A 19,704-nucleotide genomic window follows, 5' to 3' on the forward strand; every position below is an offset into this window, starting at 1 on the left:
TGACAGAGGACTCGTAACCATGGTGACCAATTAGATTAAATTAAAGATATTCCACTTCACGTACGAAGTACTGAATGATGATGAAGCATTATATTTTTAAAATCTCTTAGTATCAACTGTTGACAGAAGAGCTCTTCACTCTCATACTGCAGACTTGTTTGTGTATTTTATTTTACAGTCGACTAGGAGGCAGCGCCTTCAGCTACTGGATCTCTTTTCTGTGAAACTAGCTCCCAGTTTGGATTTAAGAGACAGACATGCTCCCTACTTTTCATATTAAGCTTTAAACTCTTCTTTTTCCTACAGGTTATGAGTAAGTCTATGGGCTCAAAATGAGGTCATAAATATTTTGTACTTGTAAATCGATTTTGTACTTGTAAATCAGGATTTGTATGTGTAAAAAAAATTTGTGTGTTTATAAAAAAGATTTGTGTGTGGACTTAGCCAAAAAAAACCCTGCAAGTTACAAGTACGAATTTTGACCCTATTTTTCTTCCTTTCATCTGATTGGTCAATGTCATGTCAATCACAAATGTAACAATCCAATCAGAGAACAGATGGGTTTGGCTGTCTGAGGGGTGCTTTTTTTGAACTGCAGGTCTGCAAGGGAATAAATGCCCTTTTACATGCCAACCCAGAGTTTTCCTTCACCACCACGAAGGAAAACAGTCTGTGGTCGTCTGAGTTTGGTGATTTTTGTGTCACAGGTCTACGTGTTTAATATAGGGACTTCTCTGATTGGATTGTTACATTTGTGATTGACATGACATTGACCAATCAGATGAAAGGAAGAAAAATAGGGTCAAAATTCGTACTTGTAACTTGCAGGGTTTTTTTGGCTAAGTCCACACACAAATCTTTTTTACACACACACAAATTTTTTTACACATACAAATCCTGATTTACAAGTACAAAACCGATTTACAAGTACAAAATATTTTTGACCACATTTTGAGCCCATATAAGTCTGGATCTGGATATCCAAACAAGTTATGCTACTATAGGCTCTGCTGGGAGATGCACTGAGCACTTATCTATTCTCACCTCCCCCCATTTTCCCCATTTGTTGTTTGTAGCCTCTCTGTGCTCTTCTTTCTACTCATCTCTTCCCCCTCACTCCAACCAGTCAACATATGGCTGCACCTCCCTGAGCCTGGTTCAGCCAGAGGCCTCTTCCTGTTAAAATGGTCTGTCAGATTGTTGAGGTTCTCTTTTTGTATGTTGTTGCCAGTGACAGTGACAAAAGATGGATTAATTAATGTAGTTTAATGAAATTGTTTAGACTTCTCTGTATTTTAAATTCTGTCATGCGTGAGCTTCAGAAAAGTACAAAACAAGTCCAGCTTGTCAGTGCCGAGCACTTTCACAATGCATTAACAGTGCCGCAGCAAATAGGAAGGTTCAGAGAATTGCTTTCAGTTTGTATGATTGAGCATGACTGCACAAAGAAACCTAATATAACCCAGCCTAACTGTAAGAAAACATTCTTTATTAAAGTATCTTTTCTGGAAATAAGCTTTTTTTATTTTATAAACCTCCCCTTTTATTAACATTGAGGCTGTCATTGCACTTGAGTCAGCACACATTCATGAGAAGGGGCTAGGAATGAGGAAGCGCAGCTTTGGCAAGTTAAATGGAGCATCAGTGGGCTTCAGTGTAACTCAAACACCACCTGGAGGCATCGTTGCGTAGACCTGTTTATTTAAAATACTGTCCTGAGAATCAAAAATGTTTGTAGGAAAAACCGAATTCGCAGCTAAGGTCACCATGACTTCCTACAGAGTGGACGGTGTGCCAAAAGGCCACCGTGTGATAACTAAATGTTGAATTCTTGAAGACATTCAACACATCCAAAGCATTGAAAAACACATCACCCAAAATTCATTCTCATTAGCCCTCATGAGTTTCTGACCTGACACAGGGAGGTCACATGCTTTGCTAAGACATCAGGCAACTCTGATTTGCCTGCTGTCTTCCTTTTAAGGCCCAGTTTCAATACTGTTATTTGGTTAAGTGATCAGATTGGATTCGTGTGTCTACATGTCGCCCGGCTATCTGAATGAGTTGCTATGGTAACAGTGTAATAAGTAAGCAGCTCTGCATGTGTACCTTGTCCTTTGCGTCCTGTGTTTTGCATGACAAAAGACGCTTTGTAAACTGACTTTAGCATCCACACTGACACACTTCTCTAGAAATGTCCAAATGTGGTTTCAATCCACTTAAAAAAAATGCTGGAATCTTTCTGGATACAATATAGATGTGCTAAAAATAGGTCTGAGAAAGGCTTCACACTCAGCTCCACCTAGGCTCTGTGCACAGGTACATGTATAGGAAAATGACTTCATTTGAATGTGAGTCTCTGTGATAGGTACAGGTATGTGAAACATCAGTCACAGAAAAAAAAAACATGAAATAAGGCTAAACAGAGAGTGTAACAGTGGTTTTGGAGATCATTTCTCTCAAATTATGCTGACAATTCAATACCCAAACTTTGGTCATTTAGTCATAAGATCCATAATTGCAGCTGCTGTTGCTCGGATGAAAGGCTCACTGTTAATTATTAATAAAAGCTACTTTCAGATGCTCCCTTACTCACAAGGGTCACCTCAGCAGGTAGTTCCATATTTGATTTGGCAGATTTACATGCTGTGTGTCTCTCTTTTACACAAGTCCAAACAGATCTGTGTCTAAAACAGTGAAAAGAATTTGCAGACTTTAGACTTACAGTTTAAAGTGATTGTCAAATTTTATATGTAAAATTTATGACTAAGTTTTCAGAAGTTGATCAAATGAAAGTAAATAAATTAAAACTGAGAGAATGTTCACATTACTCTGTCATTAATCTGACAATCCCCGGTGAGGAAGGACAGGGCAGGAGTATTAGGAAAACTCTGTTTTAACAGGAAGACTTCCAGCATAGCCAGGCTCAGGTAGGTGCTGTCACCTGCTGAGGCCAGGTGAGTCATAAGGAGAAAGACAAGATGAACAAAGAGCAACCACCAACAACAACAATCTTCTGGAAGTCCAAGCCTATAGCCCAGGGGTGTCGAACCCCAGGCCTCCAGGTCCAGTGTCCTGCAGGTTTTAGATCTCACCCTGGGTCAACACACCTGAATCATTTAAACCAGTCCTCTGGAGAACTTCAAGATATGTTGAGGAGGTAATTTAGCCATTTAAGTCAGCTGTGTTGGATCAAGGACACATCTAAAACCTGAATAACTAAAAATGGTTCAGGCACCTGATCCAATCCTAATTATAAGCTTTATGACACTGTCTGTCTCCTGAACCCAAACTGGAAGCCGTTTCCACAGAGGAGAAACGCCTTATAGTTGAAGGCTCTGCCTCCCCTTCTACTTTTAGAAACTGCGGGAACCACAAGTAAGCCGTGCAGGCGTATTGAAGAGTGCTCGTAAGGATAACATGGTACTATGAGGTGTTTAAGATAGAGGGCCTGAAAGATCAGATGGATTTTATGAGGATTTTAAATGGGTTTTCTGGATTTTACAAAAAGCAAAGGAAGACTAGCTAATGTGGACTTTCTGTGCAGAGCCATTTCTAATTTTTTCAATATTCTGCATTTTAAAGTTGTTACTAGAGACTTGTTACATGGTCAGGAACGACTTTTAGGCACTGCTCCTTATAACTTACCTTACTGGAGGCCAAGATATCCATGGTATGTATCAGTTTTGGCAGCATGTTTCTGAGGAATATTTAAATGAGGGTGCAGCAGGTCTGAGGTGTTAGCTGGCTGAATAAATGGCACTGCTATGGTAACAGTAAACAGTAAACAGCATGTGTGCTGGTTATCCAGATGCAAAATAAACAGGGTTTCCCATTTAAAACCACCAACAGTAGTGCTTTTGTGCATCACGCTGACCTGTGGAGGATTTCCTTCTGTATGAGACCCGTTTTCGACACTTGGAGTCATCCATGTTAGAATCAGTTTCTTGTGAGTAGGTCACCTATAAAGAGATGATGTATGATCAGACTGAACCAGCGTAAAAGTCTGTGCCATATCTGTGTCACTCGCCTCTGTTGTTCTAGAAGTAAAAATGTTAGAAGCACAAAAATTGTGTTGGTATTAAAACAACAAGCTTCCTTAACTAAGCAATATAAACTCCTGCCTGTCTTGTTGGAACACCATGTCTCTGCTGTTTTTGTTGTAATCCTAGCACGCTCTTCTCATGTGTCACCTCTGCTCTGCGTCCCTCTCTGCTTTCCAGTTCTCTAAATAAATAACCAAAGGTCAACACAAAGTGCACTCCCAGCTCTCTTTTTAAAAGATAAAACTAGCTCATTTGGATTCACACACACACACGATGCTGCTCTCTCACTTAACGTGTTATTACAACCTCCCACATCATGTCTTCTGTCCAGCGATTAGTACTCTCTCATTCTTGTCTTCCAGCAAATGAGCGATTACAGAAATTTCTTTAAAATAGAACTGAATATGAAAGCCTATATTGCTATAATCGGTGGGGCCAGCCTTATTTAAGTTACCTTTGCATTTTCATCACGGAGGTCAAACGTGAGCTCCAGGTTAGTGAAGAAGTGGTCCGCGAATTCTGGATACATGTCCAGCACCTCCAGAATGTCCTCCCTCTGAATGGTTTGCAGGTCACAATAACTTAGCGCCCGCACGTCTGCGCAGGATTTCCCCGGCTTTGCGTACAGGTGTATCATTTCTCCGAAGATGTCATTTTTGCCTAAAGAAGAAACAAGTGGGGAGGTTGACACAGGAAGTGTCATCTTTCAGCTTATGAAGGACATTTATTTTTGGCAGAAGAAATTAAATTAAAGTTACTGGAGAACATATAGCATATATAACTTGTAGATGCAGTGTTTTGCAGACTGGGGAACCTCTGCCTAAGAAACTCTCCCTCTGATGCTTTTCTTATAACCAAACATGTTACTGAGCTACAAATTAAGCTAATTAGATGCAAAATGTTCCTCCACCTGTTTTTCTTAAAATGATAACGATAAAACTTTGTTTCATATTGACTAAAATATGGATTTATGAGATTTTATTTACATTTTGTGTTATTTTTGTGTTGATCTACTGCCCTCGCAGAGAATGTGCTGACTTACATGTGATGGCCCTTGCTTATCCTAACCCTATTGTGTCATGTGCTTTCTCTAGACCTTATTGGCTGTGTGAAAAGAGCCCTTAATGAAAAACAAGCGTATAAAAGGCTCAGCAGGCTACACCTGCCCACAGCTGAGATGAGAAAAACAGGGAGACCAGATGAGATTTGCTGTGATTAAATCTGGAAGCTGTTGATAGCAGAATGCGGCTTCTGTCATCAAGCACTACATCACACCACGCTGACAACCACACAAAATTTCTCTACTCTCTTTTCTTCCGCTGTCACTTCACATTCTTTGCTTTCTATTGCTCTTCTCTTCTCTCTAACCTGCCCACTCGTTCATCCCTCCCCATTTCTTTTGTCATTTGTCTCTATATGAAAGAAATCGTGCCCTTTTTTTTTTCCATTAACACATATTCTCTGTTACCCTCATCCCACTATATGTACCCCCCCCCCCCCCCCCCCCACTGTGTTCTGTCCTCTCCCTTCATCTTGAGCATGCCTGTGAGGGAGCAGTAATCAGAATTTTCTTTGAAGTTAAAACAACATACCCGATAGGGAGCTCAGCTGCCAGCCCAGCCTTATTATAGCACAACTGAGCCATCTTCATTTAGCTGGCCCACCTGCATCTACACTGATGGAGGTGTACTCAGGCAAGTCCGACCAGACTGGACTGACAGGACTATCAGTCATACTCTTTTGAGGTTCCTTTTAAAGTGTTTTTGAGCTGGCTCATCAGCTGGATTCAATTGTTATTCACTAATTAAGAACATTTAGATGTTTGCATACTTGGATGCTGAATTGTTGTCAGCGGGTTTTCTGCACTGTGAAAGCTCATGCTGGCTGTAACAGCACTAGAATTCATCAAACCCTCAGACATGAGAGTATGATTTGAAGAAAAAATGTTTTTTCTGTTGCTGAAAGCCAATCAATAACAATTATTAACAAAATGTTATACTTTGGCTCTTTGGTTAAACTTAGACAAGACAAGAAGTTTGACATCCATCTATATAAACCTACAATCAGCAGGTGGTTGATGGAAAAGAGAAAAAACCACTAACTTAAAGCATGCTGCTTTTAAAGTTAATGTTTGTTAATGTGAATGCAATTCATATCTAACGTAAATCTTTAGATGAGTAATGCAGACCCACCCAGGATGGCCACCACAACGTCATCCTTTAGGATTTCAATGGAGCCACGGGAAACAAAGTAGAGTGCTGTAAGTACATCTCCACTGTGGACTAGCGTGTCTCCAGGGGGCGCATGGGTCGTCTTAAACCTCATGGCCAAGGCCCGAAGGCAGCCCTTGGTGGCTCCGCGAAATGCTTTACAGCCCTGGAGGAGATTCTTGTTGAGGTGGAGGCAGATATCCGCCTGTAGGCACTCTGGAAAACCCTTCAGGACCTGAGTCAAAGCACACATGTGTATGGTCAGACGTATTGAGGTAGTATATTATGTAAGATGTGATGGTTCTTTTTTCTTATATTTTATGACTTTGGGTTTGGGGTGAAGCAGTAGGTCGAATTGACTTGACTTCCAGAGAAATTTAATACAGTTGCCACTTGTGCTCTTTCCTTCTTCTCAAAACCCTGCAGTAGAAATAGTCTGCAATGTCTTTTTACTGTTTTAGTGAGCCTCTGAGGAGCTTAAAATAAGAGGTAAACAGAACATTTAGAGACTGTAAAGCTGTAGATAAATGAAATCACAAAGTCAAAACACAGATTTGACATTTGAGTCTTCTGTCTGTTTCTTTATGTACTCACATAATGAGAATCCTCTAAGAATTCTAACCTCAGTAACGCTCATATTTTTTTTTTTCCAATACTCTGACCCTTTGTTTGTTGTTAAAGGATAAAAAAACAAATACCATTTAAAAAATACTGAACCGATAAAATGTGAAGCATTCCTACACATTTACCATTACAATTACCATTTCTAGTGACATCACATTCAACTTCTGTTAAAAGGAAGTTTTTCTTTTCCACAGTCACCAGGTGTTTGGTTAAAACACTGTTGGGGTTTTTCTCTCGATTGTACAGTATTTACCTTACAGTAAAAAGTGACCTGAGGTGATTATTTTTGAACTAAAATTAAAACTTATTTTTGCACTTACCGTTTAAAGACATAACCCCCCCCCCCCCCCCCCCCCCCCAAAAAAAAAACAAAAACCCAGCGACCACTGACAAAAAACTTAAAAATCCCAGGACAACTTGAACTGACTATTAATAAGTGTACATTTTCATAGACTGAAAGGCTTGAAAATGAGGTTTGAGTTCACTGGACATCACAAAGACATTTCTTCTTTTTGTCATTTAGACAATGACACAAGCACAGCAAAAGAAATGTTGCCTGAACAGGATTTCTGGCTCTGACATGCTTTTTGTTGCTCGCAACAAAAACTGATTAGTACATTTGGAAAGGAAAGATTGAACAACATTTGGCAAGCGCAGGTGCCGCCGCGGAGCGTGCAGCCAAGCCTCCCACAGTGGGAGGGAAACCTGGCAGTGCCCAGCGAGGCTGTGCCCACTCTCACAGGCATGATTCACTCACTCTCTCTGGTACCAGATGAATATCATGGGGTTGTGTTTGAATACACAGATTTCATGCAAAAGGAACTTCAAGACAGGCCACATGCAAGTCTACCAATGATAGACGATTACTGGGGCCTGTGAGAAACATGAAGAATTACGTGTGTGTTCCTTAATAAAGGCATGCACAAGTCGATAAAATATATGTGGTATGGTTTCACCACAGTTGTGTACAAAATAGCTATATGTCCATATATGCACAGTAAATTGTGTAACACCCTGATGAACAGAACACGTCCATTAATTACATGCATGTCTGGGGCACTAATAAAACCTTGACATGGTGTATTTGATGGTCTCATGGAGAAACTAACAAAGCATTACACTACTAATGTCAGACACAGCTAGGTGAAGCTCTAAGACTGAGGAGCATCCGTATAAACATTGTGTTAGCACATGTACCTCCTGCTCTTACCAGAGTGGTGGGGTCATTCCATTTGACATGAGGCAGACATGGAAAAAACAAACTTATATAAGTACCATGAACAGTTCATGATGACAAAAGCCTGAGTTACTGTATGCACACACAGTAACAGTGGCTTTCATTCACTTGGTTAAGGCTAAACATTGCACAGGATAATGAAAGCATTGCACTATGCCAATGACATAGCAAGATAGGTTCACACTGATGTGGTAAGAGCGTTTTTCAGAACAAGATAGTTGAAACTGAGCAGAAATGGGGTTCAAAACTTCAAACTCACAGAAATGAAATTGAAAAAGGGGGAGAAGAAGTAGCAGAGAGAAAAACCCAACAGCAATCCCAGTTTTGTTATAGTTCCGTACCAGTGCAAACACCATCCCTCTCGTACCATATTCATGTCGATGCCGTTAGTGTACGTCCAAGCGTGTTGGAAGTACTCCTCCAGCCTCTGCCTCAGTGGGTTTGGGATCTGGTGGAAGCGGATGAATTCTTTGACCCGCAGCATCTGGAGGTGATACCTGGCTGTACCTGAATACAACCTCTGGATGATGGCGGACACATTTCCAAAGATGCTGGCGTACATTAGAGCTGGGAGAGAAGCCATAGAGGTGACCTTTGAGTACAGATGGGTTCATCTCTTCATATACATAACACCTACCTTGGGAGTTGCTGCTACTGCCAGAAATGCACAAACTGATGTCCTGAATGTGGACTGTGAATCCTTTATGTTCCAATTATGCTATATCAGCAGGTTTTAACAGTGCATTTATTTATATTTAAAAAATACATTGGATCTTTCATGTAAAATGAAAACAGTACTAGTTTCAGTGTTTGGCTTTATGTCTTTCCTAACTGTCTGTATGTGCTGTCATTCAGTTATCACTCACATCCAATGAGCATAACACATATGGAAAAGATCTTCTCAGAGTTGGTGTTGGGGGAAACGTTCCCAAAGCCCACGCTGGTCAGACTGCTGAAGGTGAAGTAGAGTGCTGTGACATACTTATCTTTGATGGAAGGACCTGAGCTTGGGTCACTGTAGTTGTATTTTTTCCCTGTAAAATGCAACATAATCATTTTTCTATCCTACTTTTAAATTCAGCTTTAAAATAGAGAACTGAGGGAAGGAACTATCATCAACAGACATTACCTATTGACACCCCCAGGTTGTCCAGCCAGCCAATTTTATGCTCCAGGTAAGGCTTCTCCACATTTCCAATTGCGTACCAGATGCAGGCCAACCAGTGTGCAATGAGGGCAAAGATGCACATGAGCAGCATGAGGACAGCAGCACCATACTCTGAGTAACGGTCCAGCTTACGGGCCACTCGTACAAGCCGTAGAAGACGGGCCGTCTTTAGCAGACCGATCAGAGTGGTAGTCTGGAAAACAGAGAAGTGCACGCTCACTTAAATCTATGTGTTTTAAATACTCTACGTTTGGATATGTACATGGTACAATGTGCTAAAATATGTGATACAGGGAGTGATGGTAGTTTACTCATGTCCTTATTCTACTGGGTGATAAATCTGGGGATGTGTAGGTATTCAGGGATTTCAAAAAAAATCCTACTATTTAAAACTTCCTATTTTTTTTTCTTTTAGGCTCACGCAACACAAATAGAGTTCCTAAGATTTGTAATGTTTAGTTATTTATTTAATCTCCGACAGGGACCAGTTCCCTGTTGGAAACAGGGAACTATGGCGTTCCCTGTTGGAAACAGGGAACTATGGCGTTACCTGTTGAGAACAGGGAACTTGCAAATTGATAAATTATACAACACTCAAAACATGGCTAAAAGGAGTTTCTCTCATCTCTTTTTATTTATCAGGGGTTATAAATGAAAGTCTTGAAAAGTTAATAATGGCTAATAATATCGGTCTGCAAATAAATCAGTTGGGCTCTAATGGTTATCGGTCCATCAGTGATTAGGTTCACTCACTGTTTAGTTAAGCTTATAAGTGATTACCGACTCAAAAACATATGGTGTAGCTTTTTGCAACATACAGTAGTAGATCATTCGTGCTGGTATAAACAGATCTTTCAAGGTCTCAGCATCCCTTGGTGTCAGCACAACTTCCCTGCCTCAAGCTCTACAAATCATAAAATGTCAGTAAGTATCTGGCTTCTTAACTGGCATGCCAAAAAAGCGTATGAAAGAGAGAAGGTTGCTTTGGTGATTCATCTGTTGGCAGATGAAAAAAAAAACCTTTTCGATAACTGCATATGATGATGGCAAAATGAGCTTAAAAAAAACAAAAAATATCACCAGCTTGGAACCTCAAAGCCAGTGTGCCAATGTGTCCCCATTTTTGACACAATGAATACAGAGTATGTAACGTGAGAGTGGAGCGGCTATTAGTGTGGAGCAATCTGTAAACACAGTACAAGAAAATGCTAATAGGTCCAACCACTCCCTATCACACCTGGCAATTATCTTAATATCCTTAAAGAAGCACAAACCTTAGTAACTGTGCTTCGTCACTTCTGTGCTTGCCTATGCAGGTGAAAGCAAATACGACATTGATTATTCAAAGCACTAAAAAGTAAGAAGGGGGCTTGTTGTTTGTTGTTTTGTTTTGAAAGCAAATGACTGATGAGAAAGAGTGCGTCTACATCATGCTGAGGAAGAGTGCTGTAGCTGCTTCTGATGGGTCCATTAAAGAGCCTCCATTCTTCCAATCTCACCCCTAAATCACAGCCATCTGTCATTGCAGTGTTCCCTTTCAGTGACAACACAGTGAACAGTGAATGAATCTTGTATAGAAACAGATGGGCTTCAAATTATCCAGCATGCAAGTGACTCTGAGTGACCTGCACAGATGACACAGTGCATGCTGTATGATGTGTAAAATTGATTAAAATCTTAAAGTAAGTTGAATGCATTTGGGGCTAAGAGTGAAGCTAAAGCTAACATTAGGAACAAACTATATGAAAAATACCCAGAAAATATCCAAATATCCCTCTGGTCATCTGCCACTGTAGCTTTGCAGGCTCCCCTGGCCACTTTTAAAACCCAAGAGTCAACCAAGGGTGTGATATATTGTTTTTGATTTATGTATGTTATGTTTTGTTTTACTTCATATGTTTATATGTTTCATATGTTGTTTGTTTAATTTAAGACAAAAAAAAATTAAATGAATGAGAGGTAAAACTTGAGGGGGTAGGGACAAATAAGTAAATACTTCAGCCTACTCCTTTTCAAACAAATAATGGAATGATATTTTGTAATGATTGTGAAGGCACATGTTTGAAATGTTTGAAATAAAAATGAACTGAACTGAACTGAACTGAATATAACTTTCTGTCTTCAAAGTGGTCACATTCCTTCTATCCGACAAGAGCTCTGCACGGCACAGAACAAGCCAATAATCACCCAAATGTTTCCCTTCTTCATGTGATCTATAAAGAGAACATATTATCCACAACTATAGTGTCTACTGTCTGAGTGAACAGTTGCAGAAAAATTTCAAGTACAAATCTGTCTGTCCTTCCTGTGTGCACAAGCGAGACTGAGGGGGCTGCCTGTTACAACGAATCTGCCTCCTTTCTCTTTGTTTAGTACAGCCGTTGCTGCAGGTTTTACAGCATAATGGAGTTGGAGTGCATTTTTGTACAGTCTGCTTTAACCAAGGGGAAAACAATGCACATTTACCCTCTGAATGGAGACAGAATGTGAAGCCGGGAAGCAATCCATTACACACGCCTCACTTGATTTGCATGAAAATATTCACAGGACATCTGTTATAGAAAAGAGGATTTGCTTGTGTTGTTCACTTGACCTTAAAGGGTTAATTTAATATTTGTAATCATAAATGTCTCTTTCAGGAGGGCAGATACAGTAATATGATCAATTTTGTGGAACTGTCATGAAGTAGCTAGACACACTGGAAGCACAGTGTTTATGTAAATTTACTACCAGGCACGGAAGAGATGTATGTAACCACCCACGCACCCTGACATTTTGGCTTTGTTCCAGGTTTACAGTGGTCTGCCCAGAATTTCAGGTGAATGACATTTGAATTGTGATTTAGGTTCACTTTTTTCAGGGATCCTCCATAGTTTGCAAATGTGTCAAATGCGGGCACTATATCCATGTGAATGTGGACATAACATGCAAACTATCTGATCTTATCACAACAGGACATTGATATGAAAATGATGGAGGAGTTGAAACAAGTCCTGCAGGCAAATTCGAAGCCACATCATTTTCTTTTGTGTGCCAGCCTGCAGCCAAGTCCAATCAAAGCAGGATATCACCCAGGAATATGCACCCAATAAAATCAGCAGAAAAGACCCAACAAAACTCTTAACACATTGTCAGATGTGGTTTCCAGGCAACAAAAGTGCATGAAATTAGGGCTAAAAATAGTTCCTGTTTCTGCACAGTGAGCTAAAATAACACACCTTAAAGACCAGAGCTAAAAATGTACATGGATATGTTATTTTCAGCTTCTCTTGATTGGAGGAGGTAAAAATACAATTTTTTTTTTTTTTGCCTCATCCTGACACTGTGTGCTGTGGACGCAAATTGTAAGTAGAACACATCCTGTCACTGCACAAGTCATTTGGCTGTATGATGAGGACGTATGTTGTGCTGTGGTGTCGCTCAGCTGTCTGCTCTTTTTTCCTTGCCCGCCACTCACTGGTGGCCTCTAGCCATGTACTTCCTCAAAGAAACACACACCTAATGGTAAATAAAGACTTGGCAAACCAGTAGGCTGACATCAGATCAGGACCTTGCTCTTAATACACACCTTAATCCTGGATATATCCTAATTTTATGTGTGTTTTTGAAGGTATTGCTTTGCGTATCGTGGAACCTGGAATTTTCACACATTGCAATGGACTGCATTGCCAGATTTGCTCCTGGATTGATTTGAAAATGCAAGGAAGGGGCTGGGAATCAGACCCGCTCTAGAAACAAGAGAAATGCATGTGTTTGGGGCAGTAAAGGATTGGAATATTGTATTTCCTTTAAAATGTTTTCTTACTATTAAATATTAAATGAACCTTGATGTATGTAATTTTATTTTGGAGTGCAAATAATTAAAAAATGTTTCATTTAATCTGATTTTTTTTGTATATTCTCAAGCTAGTAATTATGTCCTCTGCTGCTCCCCGTTCTCAGCAGCGGGAGTTTGCTAAGCCATCTCCCTCAGACTTGCAAGCAGAGCTGTTGGGCAGGCACAGACCTTTTTAAAGATTTGGATGGCCTGGGGCCGTAGAGTCTGTCTCTGATGAAAAGAGAGCGGAGGGAAGCAGATGCGAAAACGAAGTGTCAGATTGGTTTGGGAGTCTAAGCATTCAAGATAACATCTCAAAAAAAAAGACTGCCCAAAGTGTAGCCTGATGACACAGGGGTAACTAAGGCAGGACTGATGCTCAGCAGCTTCATGGTGTAAAAAAAGAGTTCTTTTCAATTTAGGTTTCACAAAGCTATTTCAGGTAAAAATGACCCCCCCCCCCCCCCCCCCCCTACTCATTAATCTACTGATTAAGTTTATTTAAATGTGTTCTGTACTTATTTAAATGTGACTGTACAAAGAGTTGATCTGTATCTAAGAGGACAGAGAGGATATTAAGTACAAAAATCCCTTTGGGCTTCTCTATCCCCAACCAACCCCGGCAAATGGCCGTTCCTCCCTGAGCCTGGTTCTGCTGGAGGTTTCTTCCTGTTAAAAGGGAGTTTTTCCTTCCCACTGTCCCCAAAGTGCTTGCTCATAGGGGGTTCATATGATTGATGGGTTTTTCTCTGTAGTATGTAGGGTAGGGTCTACTTTACAATATAAAACACCTTGAGGCGACTGTTGTTGTGATTTGGAGCTGTATAAATAAATTGAATTGAATTGAATTGAATTGGAAGAGTGTGTATTGAGAGATGGACGGAGTACTTTAAGAAGCTGCTGAATTATGCAAATGAGTAGGAGAGGAAGATGGAGGAAAGTTCGTGAATCTGGAAGTGCAGAGGATTAGTCAGGAGGAAATGAGCAGGTTAAAGAGCATAAAGGCAGCTAGTCCAGATAACATACTTGTGGGGCATCGAACTGTTTAACTAGAGCATGTAATACAATCTTTTACCGATTTACAAGAATGAGGGTGATGTAAGAACTACAGATGGATAACGCTGATGAGTCATGAAGCAATGAGAATGAGTTGTAGAAGCTAGGTTAAGAAGAGGGGCGACGATCAATGTGTAATGTGTATGGGCTCATGTTGAGATGGGGTTAGGGTTAGGCACAACAGGCATGATGATTGCTTTGAGAGTATTGATGGAGAAGCATGGAGAAGATCAGAAGGAGCTGCACTGTCTTTGTGGATCTAGAGGAAACGTAACAGGAAGGTATGCTCTGGAGAGAAGATGAATGAAAGTCAGTAGAAGAAGTAAGAAATGAGTGAAATCAGAGAGACAGATTCATGGACGTATTGAAGGATATGCAGAGGGTTGTGTGAAATAGGAGGATACTAGGGATAGGGCAAGATGAAAGCCAGTGAGCTGCTGTGGTGACCCCTAAAGGGAAGAAGAAGAAGAAGGACCATACATACTATTGTTACTGCTGAACTGTAATAACCTCAATCACCTGAACGACATTCACCTCAAGATGAACTGAGATACTAGTGACCATAATGTGTAGTGGTTAACACATTTGCCTAACAGGTGAAAGATCCCTGGTTGGAGACTGGGAGAGGACACAAATAGGGTTGGATGAACCCACCAATGTTATCTCGTGTTCTAAAAGACCTTTAGAGTGAGTTGTGATTTATTCTGTGAGTTCAAGTGCTTTTCTTGTAAAGGCAGTCAGATACTCGGTCATCACTGTTATCATCTCCAACTCTGCCTGGTTGATAACTGACTGATAAACGAAATAAATCCTCACCTCATCAGATCCTGAGCCAAAGATGAGCAAGTCAAAAGGGATGGCAGCCACCATGTCTATGAGGAACCAGCCTTTAAAGTAGTGGATGGCGATCTTGGCTGGGTGGCTGACCACCTCCTCATTGGTGTTGACGTAAGTCGTCCTAAAATTTATAAGGATGTCCACTATAAACATAATGTCAACTATCAGATCAACCACATTGAGGGGCGAGCAGGAATAACCACACTCCCGTCTCCTCTGCTCCTCAATGTCATTGAGGAGGAAGGCAGCAGAGTAGGGGGTGAAAATGGCCGTGTAGATGACCAGCAGCAGGATCAGCCAGTCCCAAACTGCTTTGAATGGACTGTAGTGAAGAATGGTCCACTTATCCATCCGTGGTGTCTGGAGTTTGTATTCAGGAAGCACATCGGCACCCAGAGAAAGAACCTAGTGAAAAACAAAGAGAACTTTTAAAATTTTACTGCCTTTAACATTCACTATCTGTGTTCAAATACACACACATTTTGGGAAATAAAAGTGTAATACGGTGCTTTTTCTTGCAGATTCTTTGCAAATTTGTTTTTATTGAGGACTTCACTGATTGCCTTTGCAGTGCCTGGGAGAAGCTTTCAATTTCTATTTCTGTTTTACACCATCAGCAATATTTTCAGAGTGAAGGGTCAGGCGAAAGGATTAAAATTTTAACTACATGGACATTTCAAAGAGTCTGTAAGTAGATTTGCATCACAGGAAATACAGGATGAGCATTGTTTTTGATTAAGAGTCAGAACTTATTATTTGCCACTTTGAGTCTCTACTTTGTGAAGGTGCAACAAATCTAAGAACTGCATGCACTTAACAATCTTAAATATGCTCTGTTTTTTGAGAAATTTAGTTAAATACAAGAAAATTTGAAAATATTTACACTAAGCGTTTGCATGTCTGCTCTCTTACATTGCTGGGCATGCTAGTAAGTGGAATTGCATACAGTCATGGTGATAACTATCAGTACATATTAAAAATCAACTTGTCCTTAGCAGCTCTTAAAGTAAGGTAAATATAAAGTTAGATGAATAATTATTAAGCTAAAATGAAGAAGCGGTGTGCTAAAAATTATAGTACACAATGTCCACAGTTTGGACTGAGAAGAAAGACGGTTTGGAGTAAAGGAGGCCATTTACGTCCACTGTGACAAACCATCGAGGTGACCTCTAGAGCTCATATGACGGTGGGTTCGGGTGATGCCTTGTAATGTTAGCGGTTTCACACCTTTGTTCTGGAGGGGGTAATGACCCCGCCTTTTTTCACATCTTGGTTCATGTGATAACCCGCATGATTAATAGTGGGTCATTGACCCTCAGCACCACTCCCAAGGTGTTGGTTTACGGCAGGGGTAGGCAACTCCAGGCCACGAGGGCCGGTGTCCTGCAGGTTATAGATGTGTCCTTGAGCAAGCACAGCTGATTTAAATGGCTAAATGACCTCCTCAACATGTCTTGAAGTTCTCCAGAGGCCTGGTAATGAACTAGTTGTTTGATTCAGGTGTGTTGATCCAGGGTGATATCTAAAACCTGCAGGACGCCCTTGAGGCCTGGAGTTGCCCACCTCTGGTCTGAGGGTTAAGGGTTAATTTCCTGGGACTCTCCATCAGTTGTTTTAAAACTGAAGAAGCCTCTGATGACAGGAGGAATATCTTCACTATCCTAAAGAAGTCACTGTGGCTCAAGTTTTAAAAAAGTTTAGTTTTAATTAAGTTTGAAATCAAATTTGCTATGAAAAAGACAAACAGGCTACGAGAAACAGAAGAAAACAGACGAAGGTGCATGTGATCTGTCAACCCCACATGAAAAAAACAAAACAAAACTCCTGATTATCCAACATCTGTGGGAGAGTACCAAGAAATTAGACTGTAAGTGATAACATCCTAGCAATGACATGCCATATTTTATGAAAGATAATTTAGGATAAGATGAGATAAGGAATACTGGAATATGTTTAAATGAAGGTTAAAGCCTACATCAATGTTACAGAGCACATGGAAAACAAATGGCCACAAACCTCGTTGAACTAAAGTAATGATGTAAACAGGTAACTGCTGCTAAAGGTGGTTCTACAAGATACTGAATCATGGGGTGTACTTAGTTTTATTTTGGCTTTGATATCATAAAGACAACATGTAATAAGTCATCAATTGTTAATCTGAAATTGTAAGACCTGATAAGGACCTTTTTAATAATGCCCTTATACGTAAAGCCGTGGAATTAACAAAATGTATATTTTCTTTAGATTAGGTCAAGTAAAATTCAAAAGAAAAGACTTATCGCTGTGTGAATAATGCAGCTGTACATCATATAGATTCAGATGTAATGCACTTCACCATTATCTGTCATCCACAAGAACATCTTGCACATTACTTTAGACATGATTTCCAATAAATAAATACTTCTCCAGTGCCTGTTTACAGAAACTCTTAAAATTGAAGCTTCAGTTGAGGGAGTGATACCTTTTATTATTATTATTTGTAAGAATATTGTTTATAAGAACAGAAACTGAACATATCAAACCAAAATAAAATGACGATGCATCAACTGCATATAGAAAAATAAGAGCATGCATAAATGTCAAAATGTATCATCAAGACTGGAGGTATAATCCATTCCGGCAAGCCTGAATGTCAACATAATTATCTCTGTTATTGCAGTCACCATATAAACTACAGAACCTAATAGCTTTTAACATGAATATTAAAGCAGCGTCATGGGACTTTTTTCAGATAAGAGTCTCAGTGACTTGGAGGTAATTATAGGTGCAGGCAGGGGTACAGCTATTCATCTAAGTGTTCAACACTTCAATAGCTACAAATTTTCATTTTCACTGCTGATTATGGCAGAGGGGGTAGGTTTGATGGGTGGGTGTGCAGGTAAATTGCATGCACTACAAAGGCAAAGATACAATTATGATGTGATGTATGTGAGTGAGCACGAGAATGAAACAAGAAGGGAGGGCCTTAAGTGACTTTATTTTGGCATTCATCATATTTTTCATTGCTCCTCTATCGGTGCCCTGTCACCCCTCTATTCTAACCATTGTAACTGGGGAGGTAGGACCGGAGAACAGAAGGATGACGTATAGCACAATGTGGCGTGGTATTAATAATTGAATTGGTTATTAAAAACCCCATCCCTCTGGGAGGAGGGTTAAACGCTTTTACCCTCTGATATGGGATAACCTTTGAAATCGATCAGAAACCAAAGGACAGGCAAAGGGAATGCGCTCTAATATTCATCAAGCTGCCACTTCATTAAAGCTGGATGCTTAAAGTGATGGTTTTAACTCAGAGTTTAATTACTGTTGACTTTGAAATAACACCTTAGATTCCCATTCTTGTAAAATGATTTCTGTTAGGAAGGAGTATAAATGTTGAGAAAAGCTGACACTTGCTGTACCGAGGACGATTGTGGCCCGATCGCTCACATGATCCCACAACCTGCTGGTAATCCTGAGAAAGTTGGTTGATTTGTCAGAGTGACAGTTCTAGATCAAAGTGTTGTAGACATCTGTTTCTAAATTAATGATCCCATCTTAATTATTTAACCTGGTTACAGTAGCCATGTGCACTTGGTCAAATGAACTCTTTCTTGCTGGTTAATGGAAAGCACATTCTGTGTGTGTCTCGGTCTCAAGCACAAATAAACATTAGCTCTCCCCTCTTCTGGTTTTTCTGGTCTGCACAGTGCACACTGAGATATCATTTAGAAGTACATAGACCGTTATTTGACTCAAGATTCCACCTCAGATAACCGCAAGAAGTATAAACTGCTAAGATGCGGTCATTTGAGCCTCATATGGGGATGAGCCACACGTAGGGCTGTTCGATATAACGATATATATCGGATGACGATATAAAAACGTCTATCGTTTCATTTTACACTATCGTTTGTTTCGTGGTGTTGCAAAATAAACTGTTTACGGCAATATTTTTTCATCGTTTTGATGGTCACTGTAGTGGCTATATTAATTTCTTAAAGTTCTCTCTTTCTCTTATATTTTATATAACCACACTACTGACGGACAAGCGCATGTTTTTATGCGTTGTGGTTAGCAACAACTACGGAGCCCCGCTGGGGACATGGGAGAAAAAAAAATTAAGACAGACTTTTGTAAACTCGGGATCTCGCAAAACCTTTGCAACGACCTTTCACAATAAAGCTCAAGATCCTGTTGAGACTTTTCCAAAAAAAATGGATCACGTGAAAGAGCAGATTATTTACGGATGAGAATTAAAAAAAGAGCCGCCAGGTGCTAAAAAATAAACCTTAGACTCAAACGTTAGAACAGGCTTTTCCCCGCAGCACGCCGTGTAATAAATACTCACAAAGAAAACGGCGGCCTTTACAACTTGTGTCTAAAAATGTATAGTTTCATGCATCGGTTGAAACACTCGACTCCAGCTACATGGCGCGCAGCTGGAAACACTTCCCGCAAGTTGAGCTGCCCGAGATTCACAGAATTTACAGAAAATGTTACATTTTTGTGATTTATATCGTTATCGGGACGATAGAATTCTTATATCGGGGTATGAGATTTTGGTCATATTGCACAGCCCTAGCCACACGTGCACTGAGAAGTTCAAAATGTAATAAACAGCCTGTGAGGTGCAAGTCTGCTTTCCTTTTTAGCTGATCAGTTTCCTGGGTGAAGCCACCATCTGGCTGCAGTACCTGTGAGGTGGCCAAGGCCAACAGAGAGTG

General features: G+C 40.2%; 1 protein-coding gene across 3 annotated transcripts in view; it reads right to left on the reverse strand.

Moving 5' to 3' along the window:
* LOC146547627 (voltage-gated inwardly rectifying potassium channel KCNH7-like) overlaps positions 1–19,704 on the reverse strand; it is a 79,678-nt gene that overhangs the window by 14,796 nt on the left and 45,178 nt on the right. For 2 of the 3 annotated variants that reach the window (XM_085265559.1, XM_085265557.1), the window contains 7 exons: positions 14,975–15,400; positions 9,247–9,478; positions 8,984–9,151; positions 8,485–8,684; positions 6,239–6,491; positions 4,501–4,706; positions 3,878–3,962 (listed from right to left, as the gene is read on the reverse strand). In XM_085265559.1, the coding sequence (XP_085121685.1) occupies positions 3,878–3,962; positions 4,501–4,706; positions 6,239–6,491; positions 8,485–8,684; positions 8,984–9,151; positions 9,247–9,478; positions 14,975–15,400 (1,570 nt within the window). The remainder of the gene's footprint in view (positions 1–3,877; positions 3,963–4,500; positions 4,707–6,238; positions 6,492–8,484; positions 8,685–8,983; positions 9,152–9,246; positions 9,479–14,974; positions 15,401–19,704) is intronic. The other variant, XM_085265558.1, reaches the window with a different exon arrangement.

Source organism: Mchenga conophoros, linkage group LG23 (genome assembly GCF_057382185.1).
Source record: "Mchenga conophoros isolate Kocher_MC1m ecotype Shallow Benthic linkage group LG23, M_conophoros_male_GT1.1, whole genome shotgun sequence".
NCBI lineage: Eukaryota > Metazoa > Chordata > Actinopteri > Cichliformes > Cichlidae > Mchenga > Mchenga conophoros.